The sequence below is a fragment of the Pelobates fuscus genome, chromosome 7, assembly GCF_036172605.1.
Source record: "Pelobates fuscus isolate aPelFus1 chromosome 7, aPelFus1.pri, whole genome shotgun sequence".
NCBI classification, from domain to species: Eukaryota; Metazoa; Chordata; class Amphibia; order Anura; family Pelobatidae; genus Pelobates; species Pelobates fuscus.
This window is the reverse complement of record NC_086323.1, coordinates 83901461-83925690: the sequence shown is the minus strand read 5'-3', so window position 1 is coordinate 83925690 and position 24230 is coordinate 83901461. Positions and strand designations below refer to the sequence as shown.

The 24230-nt window shown below is 38.0% G+C and overlaps 1 protein-coding gene across 3 annotated transcripts in view; it reads right to left on the bottom strand.

Annotated features, from left to right (window-relative positions):
- Nucleotides 1-1198: 1198 nt before the first annotated feature.
- The window catches only part of LOC134567966 (carboxyl-terminal PDZ ligand of neuronal nitric oxide synthase protein-like), a 101554-nt gene continuing 78522 nt past the window's right edge, over nt 1199-24230 (bottom strand). For all 3 annotated transcript variants that reach the window (XM_063426149.1, XM_063426150.1, XM_063426151.1), the window contains 2 exons: nt 5588-5894; nt 1199-2284 (listed from right to left, as the gene is read on the bottom strand). In XM_063426149.1, the coding sequence (XP_063282219.1) occupies nt 1795-2284; nt 5588-5894 (797 nt within the window). In that variant the 3' untranslated portion in view covers nt 1199-1794. The remainder of the gene's footprint in view (nt 2285-5587; nt 5895-24230) is intronic.

Sequence of the window (24230 nt, the reverse complement as noted above, 5' to 3'; positions counted from 1 at the left end):
ACCATACATAATTTAGTGCCCTCCTTTCCTGAGAACAGAACATAATCCCTAAAACCAATAACTGGCCAATTGTGGACTAAACAATCTAATGCATATTCTTTTAATATTTCAATAGTAACCCTTAAGATCCTAAAACCGTGGGGGATATTTATCAGAGTGTTATGAAAAGTAACTGTTATGATCTAAAAATGTGACAGCTTTTGACATAGTAAAATACACAACTTTTCGCGCACATTTCCATTTGAAAAGACCGCCAGATTTAGTGGCGGAAAAAAAAATGAATCAGAACATTTTTTTGTCTGCAAAGTGGCTAAAATAATGATAAACTAACCAAACAAATGCCATATGCCAAAAATGATAGAGTGAAAAATAAGCAATAAATAGAAAAATACAAACATATTCAAACAATTGTAATCAATTGCAGCAAAAAATTACTGTAAATTTGACATAGGAACCACTGGAGGAGATTTTTCCAAGTGGTGTTTGATGCCTATGTTGAGACTAAAAACCAGTCTCCACGTGCTCGATATCATGGTCCACCACTGGCTAGAACAGACAATGATATTTATCAGATCAATGGGCAATAGCCCACAAAAAAATTGTTCACTGTAGTAGAATTGCCTTCTCCAGTATAACGGTATCCCAGATGACAGTGGAAATAATCCAAGAAGGGTGTTTTGCATTTGAAGAATTGATCACCAAGATAATGCCATGTACATGATTTGTATCCATGTCAGAACAGATAAGAACCACAATCGAAAAGCATTTTTAAGAATATATTTATCATTGTTAATGATTTTAAACTAGAGCACTAGTGTTATAGAATGTTAAGTCTTGTAGTGTTTAACACAGATTTAAAAATTCTGAATAAACAATATAATTTAATGACTGTTCGTTTTGCCTTGACAAACAGAGCATGTATAACATGGATAAACACCGATAGTGTGTGCAGATACCAGGAGCTAGGGTGAATATCTGGATATGAAAGTGAGTTATTCACCCTATCTCAGCCATATTCTAGGCCAGCTCCTGGTATCTGCACACACTATCGGTGTTTATCCATAGTATTTTTTCTATAGGTTTTAGTGGATTCCTATTTTTCCAGTTTTTGAGCGGCCCAGTGCCAGTCCTACTTACTCACTCCTGGTTAACACATTAGGTGTACCAGATACAATTATTTTATAGAGAATGTATAACGTTTTGGCCAGCTGCTCATTTTTCTGCACAGACAAACTGTTTCTGACTTTCATCCAATGGAACCCTTTAACACTCTTTATCCCATTATGATTTTCATCTTGCTATACAAAACTTAGCTCTATCTTCTACAAAAATATTTTAAAGTTCTAAAATTGTGAATTTACTTATTATAGTTCTGAAATTCAAATTACAAAAGCAGCTAAAATAAGTAGTCAAAATGCTTTAAAAAAAATAATAAAAAATAATAAAAAAAATCTGTTTAGTACTTGACCTTGAAATGTTTAGCAGAACCTACGGGAATACGACAGGTAAGTCGATGCTTTGTTTATATTACACAAGCGATACAATAGTTGCATATAAGTTATGGATACGATTTGTGAAGGCACTTCATGGGTGAATTCTATTTTAAAAAATTGCCATTGTTTATACACTAGCTGTATTGGGCTGGTGAAAAAAAAGTTTCAAGGATGACAAGGCCAGCAAAACAGCAATTACTGAAGTACCCCACAGTAAATTGTGAGAATGTTTAAACAGCATTGACAAAGTGTAGATCTCTGTTTCCAGTTAAAAGTCAAAGGCCATTTCAAAACTATGAATCTACTCAAAGGACAACAGGTCTGGATGTTTACTTTCATTGTCCATGCTTGAGGTTCTTGGCCATGAAGTATAATCTGAATTGACTTCCTCTTCCCGTAACTCATCCTGACTACTGCAGATATTTACATCAATCTTAAATGGGAATTCAGCAGTGAGGCTTGCCTCCAGGTTTTCTTTGTGAATTAGGTCAGGTACAGAAAAGGCAACTTCAGAAAGCACTCCTATTTGCTCCTCAGGTTCGGGTTTTACATTTGGCAAAGGATCTGTCTGGTGTTGTGAGTCTTGTGAACGATTCACTTCAATGGAAGATTTATTTGGGGTTTCACTTATATCCAACATAGCAGAAGGGAAGCTAAGATGATTCTCTGCATTATTTATCACAGGGTTTGCTGAAATCATCATGTCTTGTGTTGTTTTTAGAGCGCGTGGGGTGCGTTTTTTCACAACTGGTGGTGGTGGTTCAAGGCGAGGGAACCCATCCAACTTTGACCTGAAATATTTAATGGAAGGCTCTTTAGCATTTTTTTTTAGAATGCAATAACTGAAAAACATAGTCCACTTCACAGAAATTCATTTCTAATTTTGATCCAAAAGTAAGTAAATAAAACACACACAAAAAAAAAAAAACACTAAACAATTTGAAAAGTTCTTCAGGAAAGAAAAAAGGAGCTTTACATTTGAATTATAAACGGACATATTTATATTTTTACCCTGGTAATGAATACCTTCTTTTTTTGTTAAACAGTAGTTGCTCACCACATGTAGTACAATTCACATGTAAACAGCAGTACAGGTGATAAATCAAGTACTTTAAAGAAAACTATACTAGAACTCGATCACAAAAGTTAAAGGGTTACTCCAACACATTAACATGGTTTATTTTTTAGGCTAAGAATGTCCTATCGCTATCGGGCATTGCTAATAGGTCCCCCTTAAAGTTTACAAAAATAGTAGGAGTAGGTGTGAGGAATTAAATAAACCAAACATGCAAGCAGTGGACGGAGGCGCGGGGGGGGGGGGGAGCGCACATATGGGGGAGAAGAGAGAAGGTGTGCACCGACTTAAAATTAGCACAGACTTGACATTTTGCAGTCCGGAACGCGAGAATGCACGCGTGCTGGGAATGTAACCTGGTACACACAGGTGCACATATCTCTAGATGTGCAGAGTTTAAAACGGAAATGTGGCACATCCTATCACCATGACCATTTCAAATAACTGAAGTGGTCATAGTGGTTGGACACATCGCAGTAGATACAATATAATGGCCTATGCCATGGTTAATTAGCCCCTTTCTATTTAGTGCAGGTATTGACACTTTCTCCAACCTCCCCACTATTTTCTTTCTTCACGGCTCATATGGTATGACCCTGTTAAACTGTATGTGCTGTATTACTCCAGTACCTGAAAACACAGGGTAATATTTACACTCAAAAAAATATTCTTAAAGCCGCTTCAAAGTATTTAATTTCAATGTAAATTAATAAGTTATCTTTCTACAATCATTTCACAAACAGTTTAAAAATAGACACTTCCCCTTCTCTGCTCTTGTCTCTGGACGTGGAGAAGGCATTCAACAGGGTGGATTGGCCGGATTTGTTCTCTCTCGAGGCACTTTGTGAGCACCGTGGGGATCCTCTATAGAGACCTGAGTGCACGGGTGGGGTTGAAGGGGGGAGGTGGCAGTACCTTTCCAATCGGCAATGGTACTAGACAGGGTTGCACCCTCTTTCCCCTGTTATTCGCCATTGCATTAGAACCTTTTCTACAGCACCTCAGAGAGGCCCCACGGGTGAGGGTCGAAGGGGATGAGGGTCGGTGAGGACGAATACAAAGTAGTGACCTCTGCTCCGACTGATCTGGGAACATGTCCTAATATCTGGCTATAAAGTCAGTTTAATAAAGTCTAGTGCTATGCCGATGCCAATGCAACTCCGTCTGACGGACTCAATCAAGTATCTGGGTATCATGGTTACCAAGAGTAGCCGGACCATCTACAAGGTAAACTATTAGTCCGTTTCACAATATAAAAAGAGACCTAGAGGCCTGGGGGTCCAGACCGATTTCATGGATAGGACGCATTCATAGCATAAAGATGAAGGATCAGGCATAAAAATGGCCTTAGCTCCAACCCCTCCTTCCTGACCCCAGTATTACGGAATAGAGACTTTCCTCCTGGCATGACCCCCCAAGGTTTTGGAAACCTGGAAGACGCAGGACTGCAGAGGTATTTGAACTTATGGGATGGAGATAAGTTAGTGACTTTCGACACGTTGAAACAGAGGCCCCGACTTCCGTTATCTTCAAATCAGGGACTTTGCCCACAGGGAGGAGGTCACAGGGTCGAGGGGCACCACGCACACTCTATTTGAGAAACTATGTTATCATGGAAAGCATAGGAAGGGGCATATCACAGACATTTACAATGAACTATGCTTGACTTCTAAGGCTCGGAGCCCATTACGATATGTAGAACAGTGGGAGAGGGACCTGGCGGAGGAAATTGAGGGTGATGAATGGCAGGATATGTGGGAGGCAGTGGCGAAGGTTTCGGTATGTGTGATCTCCCAGGAACAAATGTACACGGTCCTCTTCACGTGGCATACCACTCCAGTGCAGTTGTATAGGATGGGCGTATGACCCACGGATGATTGTTGGTGTAGGTGTGGGATAAGGGGAACATATATCCTCATAAGTGGTGGTTCTGCCACACCCTGACACAGTTTGGGGGGACATCAGCACATTGCTTTTTCTACTATCCAAACCCCAGGAAGTTATGATCCACAGGTATCACAAATTATGTAAAAGAATAACTCTGGCAGTGAGACAAGTCATTGCAGCACACTGGCTGCAGCTCTCCCCGCCGCCTCTAGGAGAGGTCAGGCAAAGATAGAAGAAAATCATCTCATGGACCAACTAACGGCAACTTTACACAACACCCTTCCCTCGTTCTCTAAAATATGGGATCCATTGCATTAGTATAAAGATAAAACTTAACTAGGCATTTATGTACAAGGCCAAGCCATCTGGGATTCATATGTGGGCCCTACGACCCACTGAGATACACAATACTTAGCGAATTTCACACGGGGGCTTCCTCAGCTATGGAAGCTCTAGCGAGAGGAGAAGAAAGGGGAGTGGAGGAGGTGGAAGCTGGGAGAGGGGAGGAACTATGCCCCCTATCCCAATAAATGGAATCCCGAACCCCACTCCCAGGGAGAAGATAACGAGGAGAAGCAGAGCACTCAAGCGGAGATATACACTCCCAGCTACCCCAGAAGGTGACCCTTACTATGGCAGATAGCTATCACATAGTGAACATCACTGGTATCCCCTATTCCTCATTACCTCCCTTTGCCCCCTTGTTCCATCTATGTATTTACTTTTTCTTGTTAATCAGTTGGGCCAGTACCTGTAGTTCCGCCGATGCAAGATACAGTGGGGAACACAACTAACTACTTACAAGAATGTTATGGTACATACATGATCACCAAAAGCAAGAGGGTATGACAGGGCGGGTTAAACCTTTGTTTGTTGGTAGTATGGTTACTACCACTATTAAACTATTTTCATATATAACTATAAAAACCTTGTTGTCGGATTAACAACTGTTCCTACTGCTTATCAGAGACTCTGGTGTGTCACTGCGGCTACATATGAACTACCATATCTTACATTTTGTTGGAACGTCGAATGTTGTGGCATTGTATGTTATGCTATGTACCTATTGTATTGAACTGTGTAAGACTGCAATTTAAAATAAAGAATTAAAAATATATATATAGATACTTACATTTCTCCTTCTGGGACATTTTTATGTAGTGATCTCTCGCTGCTGGACAGCACTGCAGCTACTGTCTTGTTGACTTCAGTAACGCCTATGTCTCCCCGATCAGTGTCTCTTCTACGCAAGAAATCATTCACTTTGGCACCAACTGCTTTGCCCAGATTCTTCAGGTGCTGGGTGCTGCCTACCAATATGCTGACTCCAGCAGGATCTGAGCTGCTTTGGGTGGACTTTGTTAACTGGCTGAGAGAGCGGCTAGGCTGTAACTTTGGTTGGATTGCTGCACTTGTGTTCTGGAACATGCTTTGGTCAACTGTAAAATAGACAGATTATAATGAGCTTTGAATACGATCATCACCAATGTATAAACTATGTGCATGTTTTCAATGTCAACAAACTTTAATTTATAGGGTCATGTATCTTTAGTAAGTGACACACAGGTTAATGAACAGCAGAGCTCTCTCATTGGGAAGAACAGATTTTAGTACAGAAGTGGCCAATGCAGCTGATTAAAACACATCAAGTGGGATCTTCAAGCTAGACATGATCTAGAAATTAAAAAAAAACAAAGCCTAAAAGCCAGATATAACACTCCATATTTGCATTGCCTGAGCCAGGCCTTCAGAACAAGACTGCTGTAAAAGAGTTCTAGAATTATGAAAATGCTATACCTCAAACCAATAACTGTACAAATTCTAATTGCAAATACATTATTTAAAGGTAAAAATAACTTTCTAGGCTTGAAACTAGTGTCCAATTTAACATGTTGCTCTGATCACTAACATGATATATATGTAAAGACTATAAAGTAATTGACAAATGAAGGGGAAATACAACTACGGCCTCAATTTAATATTTTCTGATAAGCTTTCCAATTTATTTAATATTATGAAAAATATTTTAATTTGTAATATTTTTTATATTTTCATATTTTGAAAATCATCATTTTAAAAATGTATTCAAAATATTAAATAATTTGAAAAAGCTAATCCAACGATATTAAAGGATCACTATAGTGTCAGGAAAACAAAGTGGTTTTCCTGACACTATAGTGCCCTGAGGGTGCCCCCACCCTCAGGGTCCCCCTCCCGTGGCGCCAGAGATCTGATATCTACGTATAGAATATACAGAAGGAAGAGGGAATAAGACCCCTTCAGTTACTTAACTTATTCCAGCGCCGGGCTCCCTATGCGCTGGTGACCTCTCCTCCCCCGCCGACGTCAGCGGAGCCGAATGCGCATGCACGGCAAGTGCCGCGAGCGCATTCAAGCGGTCAATAGGAAAGCATTTTTTAAAGCTTTTCTATGGACGCTCTGCGGGATGAAGGCATAATATGCCTCCAGCGTCGCAGATGCACCTCTAGTTGCTGTCTGGAAGACAGCCACTAGAGGCTGGCTTAACCCTGCAATGTAAACATAGCAGTTTCTCTAAAACTGCTATGTTTACAGCTGCAGGGTTAAAACCTGAGGGACCTGGCACCCAGACCACTTCATTGAGCTGAAGTGGTCTGGGTGACTATAGTGTCCCTCTTAATTAACCCCTTAAGGACACACGACATGTGTGACATGTCATGATTCCCTTTTATTCCAGAAGTTTGGTCCTTAAGGGGTTAAATTGAGACCTATGTAAGAGCTTGTTTCAAATGCTAGCTATTTTAAAAGTTTTCAAAGGATTACCAATGACTCCAATTAATAATATTTTCCAGCAAGAGAAAACATTTGTTAATTTCACAATCAAGTGAGTGCAATTATTTATTAACCCCTTAATGTTATGATGTTCCTTGCCATCCTCCACAGAGTGGGCTTAACACCATTAGGACAGTGGGGACGGAACTAAACGTTTGATCCACACCAGAAAGACCCAGATATCAATCAATACATTAGGCTCCCCTCTGTCAGCTGGGGACTTATTAAGTTTTCAATATGAGTGCTGAATGCAGTCCTTAAAATCAATTTAAATCACCACGGCAGAGAGATCTCCCTCAGCTGCGGTGATTCGCTGTTTGCAGTGAGTCTTAAAGAGACTGGCTGTGCCAGTTGACCAGCACAGATTACAATGCTAACAGTACAAACAGCATGTCAGGCAGCAGCATGAGAGGGAGGTCTCCCTGTCAAGCTGTAAAACGACCACTATATGGCAGTCACAGACCACTCTTTTAGATTGAAACTCCCTATGCGGACATCAACAAGGGAAATACCTTAGGAAAAGGATTAATGCGGTTTTAGTTAAAATTCGTGTAAGGATATGGTTGGGAAAATGGGCTGGGATAGGGTTAGCTGCCAAAAGATGTATTAGATCCTAGACATATGAGATAGTTAAAGGACCACTCTAGGCACCCAGACCACTTCAGCTTAATGAAGTGGTCTGGGTGCCAGGTCCAGCTAGGGTTAACTAATTGTTTTATAAACATAGCAGTTTCAGAGAAACTGCTATGTTTATCAATTAGTTAAGCCTTCCCCCTAATTCTCTAGTGGCTGTCTCACTGACAGCCGCTAGAGGCGCTTGCGTGATTCTCACTGTGAAAATCACAGTGAGAGCACGCAAGCGTCCATAGGAAAGCATTATGAATGCTTTCCTATGTGACCGGCTGAATGCGCGCGCAGCTCTTGCCGCGCGTGCGCATTCAGCCGACGGGGAGGAATGGAGGCGGAGAGGAGGAGGAGAGCTCCCCGCCCAGCGCTGGAAAAAGGTAAGTTTTTACCCCTTTCCCCTTTCCAGAGCCGGGCGGGAGTGGGTCCCTGAGGGTGGGGGCACCCTCAGGGCACTCTAGTGCCAGGAAAACGAGTATGCTTTCCTGGCACTAGAGTGGTCCTTTAACAAACAGGACTAATACTTGCATCTATTTTGCGTTCTTTTTCTTTAGGTGTACTTGATGTGTAAACGTTATTATAAAGAAATTTTGAAAAATGTGAGGGGTTTTCTGCCCCATTTTTTTACATTTTATTCAGACTTAAAGGACCACTTTAGTGCCAGGAAAGCATACTCGTTTTCCTGGCACTAGAGTGCCCTGAGGGTGCCCCCACCCTCAGGGACCCCCTCCCGTCCGGCTCTGGAAAGGGGAAAGGGGTTAAATCTTACCTTTTTCCAGCGCTGGGCGGAGAGCTCTCCTCCTGCTCTCCTCCTCCGATCCGCCTCTTCTCCTCCCCGTCGGCTGAATGCGCACGCGCGGCAAGAGCTGCACGCGCATTCAGCCGGTCACATAGGAAAGCATTCATAATGCTTTCCTATGGACGCTGGCGTGCTCTCACTGTGAAAATCACAGTGAGAAGCACGCAAGCGCCTCTAGCGGCTGTCAATGAGACAGCCACTAGAGGACATAGGGGGAAGGCTTAACCCATTCATAAACATAGCAGTTTCTCTGAAACTGCTATGTTTATGAAAAAAATGGGTTAACCCTAGAAGGACCTGGCACCCAGACCACCTCATTAAGCTGAAGTGGTCTGGGTGCCTAGAGTGGTCCTTTAATGTTGTGTTGGGTATAATATATGATATTAAAAGAAAGCACTTTGTCATTTAAAAACAATTTAGAATATAATCGAGTGCACTAAAAGAGAAACACTTCAATTACAGTGCAACAACGCAAGCACAAATTCTGGAATTTCTATTCTGGTTTGGTTCAGGTGTTGGAACTGCCTCTGTCCTTAAAAATTGTAACAGACATAGTAGACAAGGCAAAATAACACGGCTTATACTTCCTTTTACTTGAACCAGTGTTTTTTTTAACAACATGTACTGTAAATATTATTTCAATAATATTTTAAGATTGGAGGAAAATAGGTTTCCCAAATCAGACAAATTCGACGAAGCATGTAAACACAAGATAGTACACATCATTCAGAATAAAAAACATGAGTACTTTTAGCGGATTTGTTAAATACCTATTGAAACAGTTGATTCAAGTGTGATTCTATTTCAAAATGACAAGAATATCCATTAATCTCACATCATACCAGTTCCCAACAGCAAAAATCCTATTTATTGCCTTGAAATGGCAACAAAACCACATCACAGTCAAGACAGAAAGAATCACCCTGTTACAACACAACAACGGCATGTGAACATGGCACGAACACCAGGAAAACAAATAATGAGTGTCAAGGATTGAACAATGAAATTAAGATCAGAGCAGAAAAACAGGACTTTTTTTCTGAAACACATAATACATAGCAGGAAGGAAAATGAAACCACATTATTTTGACCACCAGGTGGAGGGAGACATCAAGTGCTTACCTTAAAGGGAAATACTCGGACAGCAAATTATAAAAAAAAGGAAGACATAGAGATCATTTTCAAACCTAGATATATGTATATTTTTTTCTCATGATTTTGTGAATGCCAGTAGAATCAGATTATTGGTACTAACAGGGTGTTGAAAAAAATCTGGGTGCAGATACCACACTCCTGCCAGACTTTTGTGTTTGAGCATTCTCCAGTTTGTGCAAATAGATCGGATGCGTCTGTGTAATGTAGTTTTTTTTCATTAATCAAAGGTTTTTAAGACTTAACGTTAGATGAAGTATTGTAGAGATAACTCCCATGTCACAGACATTACACACATTGCTGAGAGGGATAGATTCTATATACACCCACTCCGGTATTTGTAATGTGCATATGAATTTGTTGGAACTTTATAAAAAACAAAAACCAAATCGTACATTAATGTAGGTAATACGAGTAAAAATAGAAAGAATAGAATACAAGAGACAGGAAAAAAATGCTAGAAATAAAGGTTTATTGTTATTTAACAAAGAAAAGGTAAGTGCACTTAATACAGACAAAAGGATTTTCTGAATTAACCAAAGAATCACCAACACAAGGATTAAGGGCAAAGTGTCTGTGTCCTCACTCAGCAAAAATAGCCGCGGAGCAGTACACAGACAGATTAGAGATCCAGAATTTGCCTGTATCAAGTTTTCCTTCCATTGCTGTCTTTTTACCCATACAGCTCCTACAGATGCATTGGCAACCCTGGGAACACTGCTAATCAGTGAGCCTAATCTAGAGCCACATAGCTTATCAACTGCTGTACAAACTGTATACATTCTGCCTATGATTGTTGGATGGGCAAAAATATATACATACATGACATTTAACATGCTCATACTGAATCCTGTAACGGGATTACAGTGGTGCATTTAGCTGCCTCTCTGAAGCATGTAACATATAGAACACAAGGTTGTACAATTATCTCTCTGAACCATTTGAAAGAAATAAAGAGCGCCATCTAGCAGCCTCTTTGGCAGCAAATATTCTAATTGAAGAAATAAAAACACACATTAAAGGAATACACTAGTGAACCTCCACATTTAAGTGTATTACGAAAATAATGCTTTAACAATATGCAATAAATCAAAATGGAGGGGTATACTTATCTTAACAAAGGATAAAGGAAAACAGCAGTGAAGTCCAGGAGCCCAGATGCAAATCAAGGGCTCGTGGGTTGCACCCCATGAAACCACTAATAGTGGAGAAAAAAACCCTCTAATGGTGTAAAAGTAGGAAATATAGTGTCCCACTGAGGGAGACTAGAGGCAGGGGCTCCACTAGCATGAAAAAAGATGTAAAAGGGAAGGAAAAGAAAAAAGGGGTGTAGGTTAGCGCTAATAATATATTGAACAGGCAGCGACCTTATAGAGGGTAACCCTCTAACCCTCTATACATAGAATACAAGGTAGAAAACAGAGAAAGGTTGCGCCAATGATAAAAATATATAACCAGTAAAAGACTGTACAACAATAAAAATAATAAAAAGAAATATAATAAAAAAGTTCCAATGTGTGTCCGAAGATCAAATGGTTTTTAGTCTCTAAATCCGCTGTGGGGGTGGCTTCTCTAGTTGTTATGGTTCACACCGTCTTGTAATATGGAAGACACAAGAAAAGAGGACCAATCGTGCGGAGTGTATTACAGTAAAACGTAGTGGAATTAGATCTTAAGTATTACACTCACATTTAGATGAGCTATAGCCAGCTCTGGGTTTGTAGGCATACAGCGGAACAATCCCCGCTTATAGGATTTGTTGATGCTTGTTAATGCTTGTCCTTCAGGGGTTTGGTCCAGCTTGCAGGAGAAGGAGATAAAAACAGCAGATAGTGCTCTCTGATGGTATTTTAAGTGATGAATAAAATAAGATAGAATATACTCACAAAAGGAGTGCAGGTCTCACTGCACTTTTTGGATAGCGTTAGTGGTATAATCCCCACTTCAGGATATGTAGTATAAAAATGCCAGGAAAAATAATAAAATTTATAGTTGTGTATAAAAAATGATAATGGTGCATATATCTAACCAAAAAGTCATTTATTATTTAAAACACAATATAAAATAACCATAACGCGTTTCACCGCTGGGGCTTTATCAAAATGGTTTTACATGTAACCTGGCACAAGAATAGTTTAAATAGGTACACTAGTACTTTAAAAAATGGCGCCAAGATGACATCATAGTTAGGTGGCCAATCAGAATCATACACTGTACATTTAGAAACAGATTTGAAATTGAGATTAAAATTTTGAACCAAAGGGGTGTATCTTTTATAAAACATTTGTTTAAGTCATATCCGATCGTTATTTTTTAAAAACGAGGTTTGGAACTTTAGAAAATGAAAGTTGTAATAATCGTACGTCACGTGACCCGCACGGCACCATGGGTAATGTAGTGCGTCGGTCACGTGATCGGCTTTTACAGAATGGGGAAATGCTGATGTCCATAACAGGAGGGGCGGATGATAAAGCATCATGTGACCCGCGGCCAATAGGAGAGGGGCACGTGGGTCACGTGATCGGCAAATCGGCGAAAGGGCGCTTGGGAAATGTAGTTTAGCGCGCCCTTTCGATATTAGATTAGGAAATACATATTAAATATGTATACAAGTGGGTAAATACTGGCTAGTTCTCAATAAAGGGATAATACTAGCTGATATAACAATATAAGATATAACACATAACATTATGTGCAAATTGGGAGAGTTAAAATGAGTATATAGACATCACTTAGATAAACTTAATAAAACCAAAAAGTAATAGAGATATTTTGAGACACATTATTAGTAATAGATGGATAAAAAATAGGATAATTAAGATGGGATAAAATAAAATAAAATAGAATAAAATAATATAATGAGACACTTATCAAAGAGTAACTAGTAGTGGAAGCTCTACATTGTAGGCTTTCATTAAGGTGCTTATACATATTTGGGCATATATATTCGTGGTAGACATATAAGCAATAATGCAGTCAGGCTGGGGGTATCCCAGACTATAATGCCGTAGGTGACAGCTATGAATTGGATAGCCCCAGACTGACTGCATAAAACCATACATAATAAAATGACATTAATTAAAAAACGACATTAATTAAAAAACAATCATATTATAAAAAATTAAATAGATCAAAGTCAGCGTTTAAGCCCTGGGGGGTTAGAGTTTGTAAATTGAACACCCACTCCATTTCTGATCTCCCTAAGATATTTTTTATGTTGCCCCCTCTCCAGGGCAATTTACATTTTTTGATACCTATACATTTTAAAAATTTGGGATCCCGATTATGTTTCATAAAGTGCTTAGACACGGAGTGATTAGGGTATCCATTTTTTATATTCCGGCAATGCTCCGCTAATCTGGTTTTTAGACATCTGGTGGTCATACCTACATATTGGAGGCCACATGGGCACTCCAATAGATAGATGACGTTGGTGGTATTACAACCGATAAAATCTTTAATAGTATAGTTTTTGTTGGTGACATTGGATTTAAAATTAGTAACTTTACAGTGTGTGGAGGGAGCAGTGCTCTTACATACAATGCATCTCTTGCATTTGTAAAATCCTGTAGCTCCATCTAAAAAGGTGTGTGGTGGATTTTTTATTACCTTAGTATAGTTTTCAGTTAAAATGGATTTAAAATTTGGTGCACCTCTAAAAACAATTTTTGGTTGTGTTGGTAAAATTTCTTTCAGGAGATCATCCTGTCTTAAAAGATGCCAATGTTTTTTGATTGTTTTTTTGATAAAACCATTTTTATTATTATAATTAAAAATTATAGGAAGGGTGGGGGCTTCTGTATTGTTTTTATCCTTATAGGTGAGGAGGCTTTCTCTAGGTTTTTCTTTTACTGATAATATAGTGTTGTCCAGTTTTGTTGGTGAGTAGTTTTTTTCTATAAATTGTTTTTTTAAAAACAATGATTGTTCGTTAAAATCATTAATGTGGGAGCAGTTTCGGCGTATTCTTAAAAACTGGCTTTTCGGTGCACTCTCCAGCCATGGTTTGTAGTGACAACTGGTGTGGTCAATTGCCGTGTTAGTGCATACTTTTTTAAAAAATGTTTTAGTGTGTATTGTGCCTTCTTGGATAAAAATGCTTAGGTCTAAAAAATTAATTATCTCTTTACTGTGTTCACATGTTAAAACTATCCCTTTATCGTTGGAATTAAGGTGTGATATAAAAGAGTTAAGTGAGTCCTCCGTGCCCTTCCATATAAAAAATAAATCATCAATGTATCTAAAATAGGAGACTAGGTTTTGCTCCCAGGCATGTCGTCCCCAAATGGCGCTGGATTCCCAGTCAGCCATAAAGAGGTTGGCATAACTAGGAGCAAACCTAGTCCCCATAGCCGTTCCCCTTTTCTGAAGATAAAAAGAATCATAAAACCAAAAGTAATTATTAGTTAAAATGATGTCTATACCTTCTATAATAAAATTAATCTGAGAGTCTGGAATTCTTTTTTCGTTAGTTAGTATTGTTTTGACAGCATTGCACCCAAGTTGGTGGGGGATAATAGTATACAAGGAGGTGACATCACAAGTAACGAGTGTAAAATCTGGTTCCCAACAAAAACCATTTAAAAATCTCAGTAGTGACATTGAGTCCTTCAAATAAGATCTCATGAGTTTTACCGCTGGTTGTAATAGGGTATCTATATATTGGGATAAGTTGCATAACGGGGAGTTGATCCCAGACACAATGGGTCTGCCGGGGGGGTGTTGAGCGTCTTTGTGTATTTTTGGTAAAAAATATATTACTGGGATTTTAGGATTTTTCACAAACAGGTAATCAAATTCTTTTTTATTCAGAATATTTTCATCTAATCCTTTTTGTAGAAAGGTAATTATTTTTTGTTGTATGGATGATGTGGGATCCCTAGATAATTTTTCATATGTGGTAGTATCGTTTAGTTGTTTATAAGCTTCGTTAATATACATTGAACTCGATTGAACAACTAAACCCCCACCTTTGTCTGCAGGTTTAATAACAATATCTTTGTCTTGTTGCAATTGTTTGATAGCTCTTTTTTCTAGTGCATTTAGGTTCTGTGCATCATATTTGTTGTATTTGATTTTGTTAAAATCTCTTAATACTGATTTCTCAAACATCACTAGAGGGGCTGATTTAAAATGATAGGGATAAAAAGTAGATTTTGGTTTAAGGTCCGTGTTGATGTAAGCAGATTGCTCGGTGGTGGTAGGGGAAGGGAGGGATGAGGGGGTAGGGGGATTGGTTGTTGAGTTCTGTGCATTAAAAAATCTTTTAAGTGTAGCTTTACGTACGAATTTGTTAACATCTAAAAATGCTTCAAAAGGTTTAAAAGAATTTGTTGGGGCATATTTTAATCCTTTGCTTAAAACTGAAATCTGTGCTGCATTTAAAACTTTTTGTGACAAATTAAAAATGCCGGCATCTGATTCTTTCGGAGCGGATATTATCTTTCTAATCTCTCTTTTTTGCTGTCTTCTGCCGCTCCGTTTGCCTCTGGGCTTAGGGTTCTTTTCTTTGTCCTTATTGTATTGGCAAAGGTGTTGGGGTGTGTTTGAATCTCTAAAAAATGATCCTCATTTTCAGTTTCGGAGTCGATAGATAATAATTGGTACCTATTGGTATGTGTAATGGGGGTATCACTGTGATTTTTATAGTAGTGGTTAGGCCTTTGGGTTTTCGGTGAGTGTTTGAGAGTGTCGGGACTCCGTGCATTGTAATAAGTGGAGCGGGAATCTTGGTGTATAGACGTGTAGTGAGAGGTTCTTCGTGGTTTGAATGTGGCTGGTCGATGGTATGTCGATGTGGGTGCATGATTCGGGTTAAGATTCCTATAATAAGGCTTCAGTTTGTGAGGGGAATGGTGAGGGGGTGGGTGAGTGGGGCGATTGAAGTTTTTGGTGACATATGGGGATTCGTGACGTGTATTTTGTGCTGGTTGTCTTTGGTATCTGCGTGGCTCTGTTCTCATATTAAGAGATTGGTTTTCTGATGTATATTTTCTATTTAAATGGTATGTCCTAACCTGTCGGTTGGCATAGTCCTGTTTGTCTCTTATATATTTTTTTACTTTAATGTGTTTAGTGTCTGTTTCTATCTTTTCAATTTTACTCTGAATTAAGACTGAGTTTTGTTGGTATACGCTACTTTCTGTATAGGGCATAAGTTTGTCTCTCAGGTCATTAATTTCTCTGTCTAGATTTTGAAGCTTTTGGCTTTTTTTCTTGATTAGGGTTTCCATAAGACCAAATGTGCACGTTTCTAATTTGCCATTCCACTCATTCATAAATTCTAGATCATCCTGGTCTGAGGTAGGTAATTTCATAAGTCTCAGGCCACGGGGTGTTATGTGTTCATCGATATATTTTTTGAAAGTGGCAATCTCCCATTTGAGTTTAATTTCAGTCGTTAAGGCTCTCTCTAATTTAATAAATAATTCCTGTTGAGTAAAGGTGGGAGGTCTAATATAGATAGGACTACTTGGTTGGGTGGAAAAGACATTGTCTATATCAATAGAATACTTATTTCTATAATCAAAAATAGACATATTAAAAGCAGCTAAAACCAGAGGGGTATGATAAGATACAGAAAAAGAAAAAAGGGGTGTAGGTTAGCGCTAATAATATATTGAACAGGCAGCGACCTTATAGAGGGTAACCCTCTAACCCTCTATACATAGAATACAAGGTAGAAAACAGAGAAAGGTTGCGCCAATGATAAAAATATATAACCAGTAAAAGACTGTACAACAATAAAAATAATAAAAAGAAATATAATAAAAAAGTTCCAATGTGTGTCCGAAGATCAAATGGTTTTTAGTCTCTAAATCCGCTGTGGGGGTGGCTTCTCTAGTTGTTATGGTTCACACCGTCTTGTAATATGGAAGACACAAGAAAAGAGGACCAATCGTGCGGAGTGTATTACAGTAAAACGTAGTGGAATTAGATCTTAAGTATTACACTCACATTTAGATGAGCTATAGCCAGCTCTGGGTTTGTAGGCATACAGCGGAACAATCCCCGCTTATAGGATTTGTTGATGCTTGTTAATGCTTGTCCTTCAGGGGTTTGGTCCAGCTTGCAGGAGAAGGAGATAAAAACAGCAGATAGTGCTCTCTGATGGTATTTTAAGTGGTGAATAAAATAAGATAGAATATACTCACAAAAGGAGTGCAGGTCTCACTGCACTTTTTGGATAGCGTTAGTGGTATAATCCCCACTTCAGGATATGTAGTATAAAAATGCCAGGAAAAATAATAAAATTTATAGTTGTGTATAAAAAATGATAATGGTGCATATATCTAACCAAAAAGTCATTTATTATTTAAAACACAATATAAAATAACCATAACGCGTTTCACCGCTGGGGCTTTATCAAAATGGTTTTACATGTAACCTGGCACAAGAATAGTTTAAATAGGTACACTAGTACTTTAAAAAATGGCGCCAAGATGACATCATAGTTAGGTGGCCAATCAGAATCATACACTGTACATTTAGAAACAGATTTGAAATTGAGATTAAAATTTTGAACCAAAGGGGTGTATCTTTTATAAAACATTTGTTTAAGTCATATCCGATCGTTATTTTTTAAAAACGAGGTTTGGAACTTTAGAAAATGAAAGTTGTAATAATCGTACGTCACGTGACCCGCACGGCACCATGGGTAATGTAGTGCGTCGGTCACGTGATCGGCTTTTACAGAATGGGGAAATGCTGATGTCCATAACAGGAGGGGCGGATGATAAAGCATCATGTGACCCGCGGCCAATAGGAGAGGGGCACGTGGGTCACGTGATCGGCAAATCGGCGAAAGGGCGCTTGGGAAATGTAGTTTAGCGCGCCCTTTCGATATTAGATTAGGAAATACATATTAAATATGTATACAAGTGGGTAAATACTGGCTAGTTCTCAATAAAGGGATAATACTAGCTGATATAACAATATAAGATATAACACATAACATTATGTGCAAATTGGGAGAGTTAAAATGAGTATATAGACATCACTTAGATAAACTTAATAAAACCAAAAAGTAATAGAGATATTTTGAGACACATTATTAGTAATAGATGGATAAAAAATAGGATAAATCCTATTTTTTATCCATCTATTACTAATAATGTGTCTCAAAATATCTCTATTACTTTTTGGTTTTATTAAGTTTATCTAAGTGATGTCTATATACTCATTTTAACTCTCCCAATTTGCACATAATGTTATGTGTTATATCTTATATTGTTATATCAGCTAGTATTATCCCTTTATTGAGAACTAGCCAGTATTTACCCACTTGTATACATATTTAATATGTATTTCCTAATCTAATATCGAAAGGGCGCGCTAAACTACATTTCCCAAGCGCCCTTTCGCCGATTTGCCGATCACGTGACCCACGTGCCCCTCTCCTATTGGCCGCGGGTCACATGATGCTTTATCATCCGCCCCTCCTGTTATGGACATCAGCATTTCCCCATTCTGTAAAAGCCGATCACGTGACCGACGCACTACATTACCCATGGTGCCGTGCGGGTCACGTGACGTACGATTATTACAACTTTCATTTTCTAAAGTTCCAAACCTCGTTTTTAAAAAATAACGATCGGATATGACTTAAACAAATGTTTTATAAAAGATACACCCCTTTGGTTCAAAATTTTAATCTCAATTTCAAATCTGTTTCTAAATGTACAGTGTATGATTCTGATTGGCCACCTAACTATGATGTCATCTTGGCGCCATTTTTTAAAGTACTAGTGTACCTATTTAAACTATTCTTGTGCCAGGTTACATGTAAAACCATTTTGATAAAGCCCCAGCGGTGAAACGCGTTATGGTTATTTTATATTGTGTTTTAAATAATAAATGACTTTTTGGTTAGATATATGCACCATTATCATTTTTTATACACAACTATAAATTTTATTATTTTTCCTGGCATTTTTATACTACATATCCTGAAGTGGGGATTATACCACTAACGCTATCCAAAAAGTGCAGTGAGACCTGCACTCCTTTTGTGAGTATATTCTATCTTATTTTATTCATCACTTAAAATACCATCAGAGAGCACTATCTGCTGTTTTTATCTCCTTCTCCTGCAAGCTGGACCAAACCCCTGAAGGACAAGCATTAACAAGCATCAACAAATCCTATAAGCGGGGATTGTTCCGCTGTATGCCTACAAACCCAGAGCTGGCTATAGCTCATCTAAATGTGAGTGTAATACTTAAGATCTAATTCCACTACGTTTTACTGTAATACACTCCGCACGATTGGTCCTCTTTTCTTGTGTCTTCCATATTACAAGACGGTGTGAACCATAACAACTAGAGAAGCCACCCCCACAGCGGATTTAGAGACTAAAAACCATTTGATCTTCGGACACACATTGGAACTTTTTTATTATATTTCTTTTTATTATTTTTATTGTTGTACAGTCTTTTACTGGTTATATATTTTTATCATTGGCGCAACCTTTCTCTGTTTTCTACCTTGTATTCTATGTATAGAGGGTTAGAGGGTTACCCTCTATAAGGTCGCTGCCTGTTCAATATATTATTAGCGCTAACCTACACCCCTTTTTTCTTTTTCTGTATCTTATCATACCCCTCTGGTTTTAGCTGCTTTTAATATGTCTATTTTTGATTATAGAAATAAGTATTCTATTGATATAGACAATGTCTTTTCCACCCAACCAAGTAGTCCTATCTATATTAGACCTCCCACCTTTACTCAACAGGAATTATTTATTAAATTAGAGAGAGCCTTAACGACTGAAATTAAACTCAAATGGGAGATTGCCACTTTCAAAAAATATATCGATGAACACATAACACCCCGTGGCCTGAGACTTATGAAATTACCTACCTCAGACCAGGATGATCTAGAATTTATGAATGAGTGGAATGGCAAATTAGAAACGTGCACATTTGGTCTTATGGAAACCCTAATCAAGAAAAAAAGCCAAAAGCTTCAAAATCTAGACAGAGAAATTAATGACCTGAGAGACAAACTTATGCCCTATACAGAAAGTAGCGTATACCAACAAAACTCAGTCTTAATTCAGAGTAAAATTGAAAAGATAGAAACAGACACTAAACACATTAAAGTAAAAAAATATATAAGAGACAAACAGGACTATGCCAACCGACAGGTTAGGACATACCATTTAAATAGAAAATATACATCAGAAAACCAATCTCTTAATATGAGAACAGAGCCACGCAGATACCAAAGACAACCAGCACAAAATACACGTCACGAATTCCCTCACCATTCCCCTCACAAACTGAAGCCTTATTATAGGAATCTTAACCCGAATCATGCACCCACATCGACATACCATCGACCAGCCACATTCAAACCACGAAGAACCTCTCACTACACGTCTATACACCAAGATTCCCGCTCCACTTATTACAATGCACGGAGTCCCGACACTCTCAAACACTCACCGAAAACCCAAAGGCCTAACCACTACTATAAAAATCACAGTGATACCCCCATTACACATACCAATAGGTACCAATTATTATCTATCGACTCCGAAACTGAAAATGAGGATCATTTTTTAGAGATTCAAACACACCCCAACACCTTTGCCAATACAATAAGGACAAAGAAAAGAACCCTAAGCCCAGAGGCAAACGGAGCGGCAGAAGACAGCAAAAAAGAGAGATTAGAAAGATAATATCCGCTCCGAAAGAATCAGATGCCGGCATTTTTAATTTGTCACAAAAAGTTTTAAATGCAGCACAGATTTCAGTTTTAAGCAAAGGATTAAAATATGCCCCAACAAATTCTTTTAAACCTTTTGAAGCATTTTTAGATGTTAACAAATTCGTACGTAAAGCTACACTTAAAAGATTTTTTAATGCACAGAACTCAACAACCAATCCCCCTACCCCCTCATCCCTCCCTTCCCCTACCACCACCGAGCAATCTGCTTACATCAACACGGACCTTAAACCAAAATCTACTTTTTATCCCTATCATTTTAAATCAGCCCCTCTAGTGATGTTTGAGAAATCAGTATTAAGAGATTTTAACAAAATCAAATACAACAAATATGATGCACAGAACCTAAATGCACTAGAAAAAAGAGCTATCAAACAATTGCAACAAGACAAAGATATTGTTATTAAACCTGCAGACAAAGGTGGGGGTTTAGTTGTTCAATCGAGTTCAATGTATATTAACGAAGCTTATAAACAACTAAACGATACTACCACATATGAAAAATTATCTAGGGATCCCACATCATCCATACAACAAAAAATAATTACCTTTCTACAAAAAGGATTAGATGAAAATATTCTGAATAAAAAAGAATTTGATTACCTGTTTGTGAAAAATCCTAAAATCCCAGTAATATATTTTTTACCAAAAATACACAAAGACGCTCAACACCCCCCCGGCAGACCCATTGTGTCTGGGATCAACTCCCCGTTATGCAACTTATCCCAATATATAGATACCCTATTACAACCAGCGGTAAAACTCATGAGATCTTATTTGAAGGACTCAATGTCACTACTGAGATTTTTAAATGGTTTTTGTTGGGAACCAGATTTTACACTCGTTACTTGTGATGTCACCTCCTTGTATACTATTATCCCCCACCAACTTGGGTGCAATGCTGTCAAAACAATACTAACTAACGAAAAAAGAATTCCAGACTCTCAGATTAATTTTATTATAGAAGGTATAGACATCATTTTAACTAATAATTACTTTTGGTTTTATGATTCTTTTTATCTTCAGAAAAGGGGAACGGCTATGGGGACTAGGTTTGCTCCTAGTTATGCCAACCTCTTTATGGCTGACTGGGAATCCAGCGCCATTTGGGGACGACATGCCTGGGAGCAAAACCTAGTCTCCTATTTTAGATACATTGATGATTTATTTTTTATATGGAAGGGCACGGAGGACTCACTTAACTCTTTTATATCACACCTTAATTCCAACGATAAAGGGATAGTTTTAACATGTGAACACAGTAAAGAGATAATTAATTTTTTAGACCTAAGCATTTTTATCCAAGAAGGCACAATACACACTAAAACATTTTTTAAAAAAGTATGCACTAACACGGCAATTGACCACACCAGTTGTCACTACAAACCATGGCTGGAGAGTGCACCGAAAAGCCAGTTTTTAAGAATACGCCGAAACTGCTCCCACATTAATGATTTTAACGAACAATCATTGTTTTTAAAAAAACAATTTATAGAAAAAAACTACTCACCAACAAAACTGGACAACACTATATTATCAGTAAAAGAAAAACCTAGAGAAAGCCTCCTCACCTATAAGGATAAAAACAATACAGAAGCCCCCACCCTTCCTATAATTTTTAATTATAATAATAAAAATGGTTTTATCAAAAAAACAATCAAAAAACATTGGCATCTTTTAAGACAGGATGATCTCCTGAAAGAAATTTTACCAACACAACCAAAAATTGTTTTTAGAGGTGCACCAAATTTTAAATCCATTTTAACTGAAAACTATACTAAGGTAATAAAAAATCCACCACACACCTTTTTAGATGGAGCTACAGGATTTTACAAATGCAAGAGATGCATTGTATGTAAGAGCACTGCTCCCTCCACACACTGTAAAGTTACTAATTTTAAATCCAATGTCACCAACAAAAACTATACTATTAAAGATTTTATCGGTTGTAATACCACCAACGTCATCTATCTATTGGAGTGCCCATGTGGCCTCCAATATGTAGGTATGACCACCAGATGTCTAAAAACCAGATTAGCGGAGCATTGCCGGAATATAAAAAATGGATACCCTAATCACTCCGTGTCTAAGCACTTTATGAAACATAATCGGGATCCCAAATTTTTAAAATGTATAGGTATCAAAAAATGTAAATTGCCCTGGAGAGGGGGCAACATAAAAAATATCTTAGGGAGATCAGAAATGGAGTGGGTGTTCAATTTACAAACTCTAACCCCCCAGGGCTTAAACGCTGACTTTGATCTATTTAATTTTTTATAATATGATTGTTTTTTAATTAATGTCGTTTTTTAATTAATGTCATTTTATTATGTATGGTTTTATGCAGTCAGTCTGGGGCTATCCAATTCATAGCTGTCACCTACGGCATTATAGTCTGGGATACCCCCAGCCTGACTGCATTATTGCTTATATGTCTACCACGAATATATATGCCCAAATATGTATAAGCACCTTAATGAAAGCCTACAATGTAGAGCTTCCACTACTAGTTACTCTTTGATAAGTGTCTCATTATATTATTTTATTCTATTTTATTTTATTTTATCCCATCTTAATTATCCTATTTTTTATCCATCTATTACTAATAATGTGTCTCAAAATATCTCTATTACTTTTTGGTTTTATTAAGTTTATCTAAGTGATGTCTATATACTCATTTTAACTCTCCCAATTTGCACATAATGTTATGTGTTATATCTTATATTGTTATATCAGCTAGTATTATCCCTTTATTGAGAACTAGCCAGTATTTACCCACTTGTATACATATTTAATATGTATTTCCTAATCTAATATCGAAAGGGCGCGCTAAACTACATTTCCCAAGCGCCCTTTCGCCGATTTGCCGATCACGTGACCCACGTGCCCCTCTCCTATTGGCCGCGGGTCACATGATGCTTTATCATCCGCCCCTCCTGTTATGGACATCAGCATTTCCCCATTCTGTAAAAGCCGATCACGTGACCGACGCACTACATTACCCATGGTGCCGTGCGGGTCACGTGACGTACGATTATTACAACTTTCATTTTCTAAAGTTCCAAACCTCGTTTTTAAAAAATAACGATCGGATATGACTTAAACAAATGTTTTATAAAAGATACACCCCTTTGGTTCAAAATTTTAATCTCAATTTCAAATCTGTTTCTAAATGTACAGTGTATGATTCTGATTGGCCACCTAACTATGATGTCATCTTGGCGCCATTTTTTAAAGTACTAGTGTACCTATTTAAACTATTCTTGTGCCAGGTTACATGTAAAACCATTTTGATAAAGCCCCAGCGGTGAAACGCGTTATGGTTATTTTATATTGTGTTTTAAATAATAAATGACTTTTTGGTTAGATATATGCACCATTATCATTTTTTATACACAACTATAAATTTTATTATTTTTCCTGGCATTTTTATACTACATATCCTGAAGTGGGGATTATACCACTAACGCTATCCAAAAAGTGCAGTGAGACCTGCACTCCTTTTGTGAGTATATTCTATCTTATTTTATTCATCACTTAAAATACCATCAGAGAGCACTATCTGCTGTTTTTATCTCCTTCTCCTGCAAGCTGGACCAAACCCCTGAAGGACAAGCATTAACAAGCATCAACAAATCCTATAAGCGGGGATTGTTCC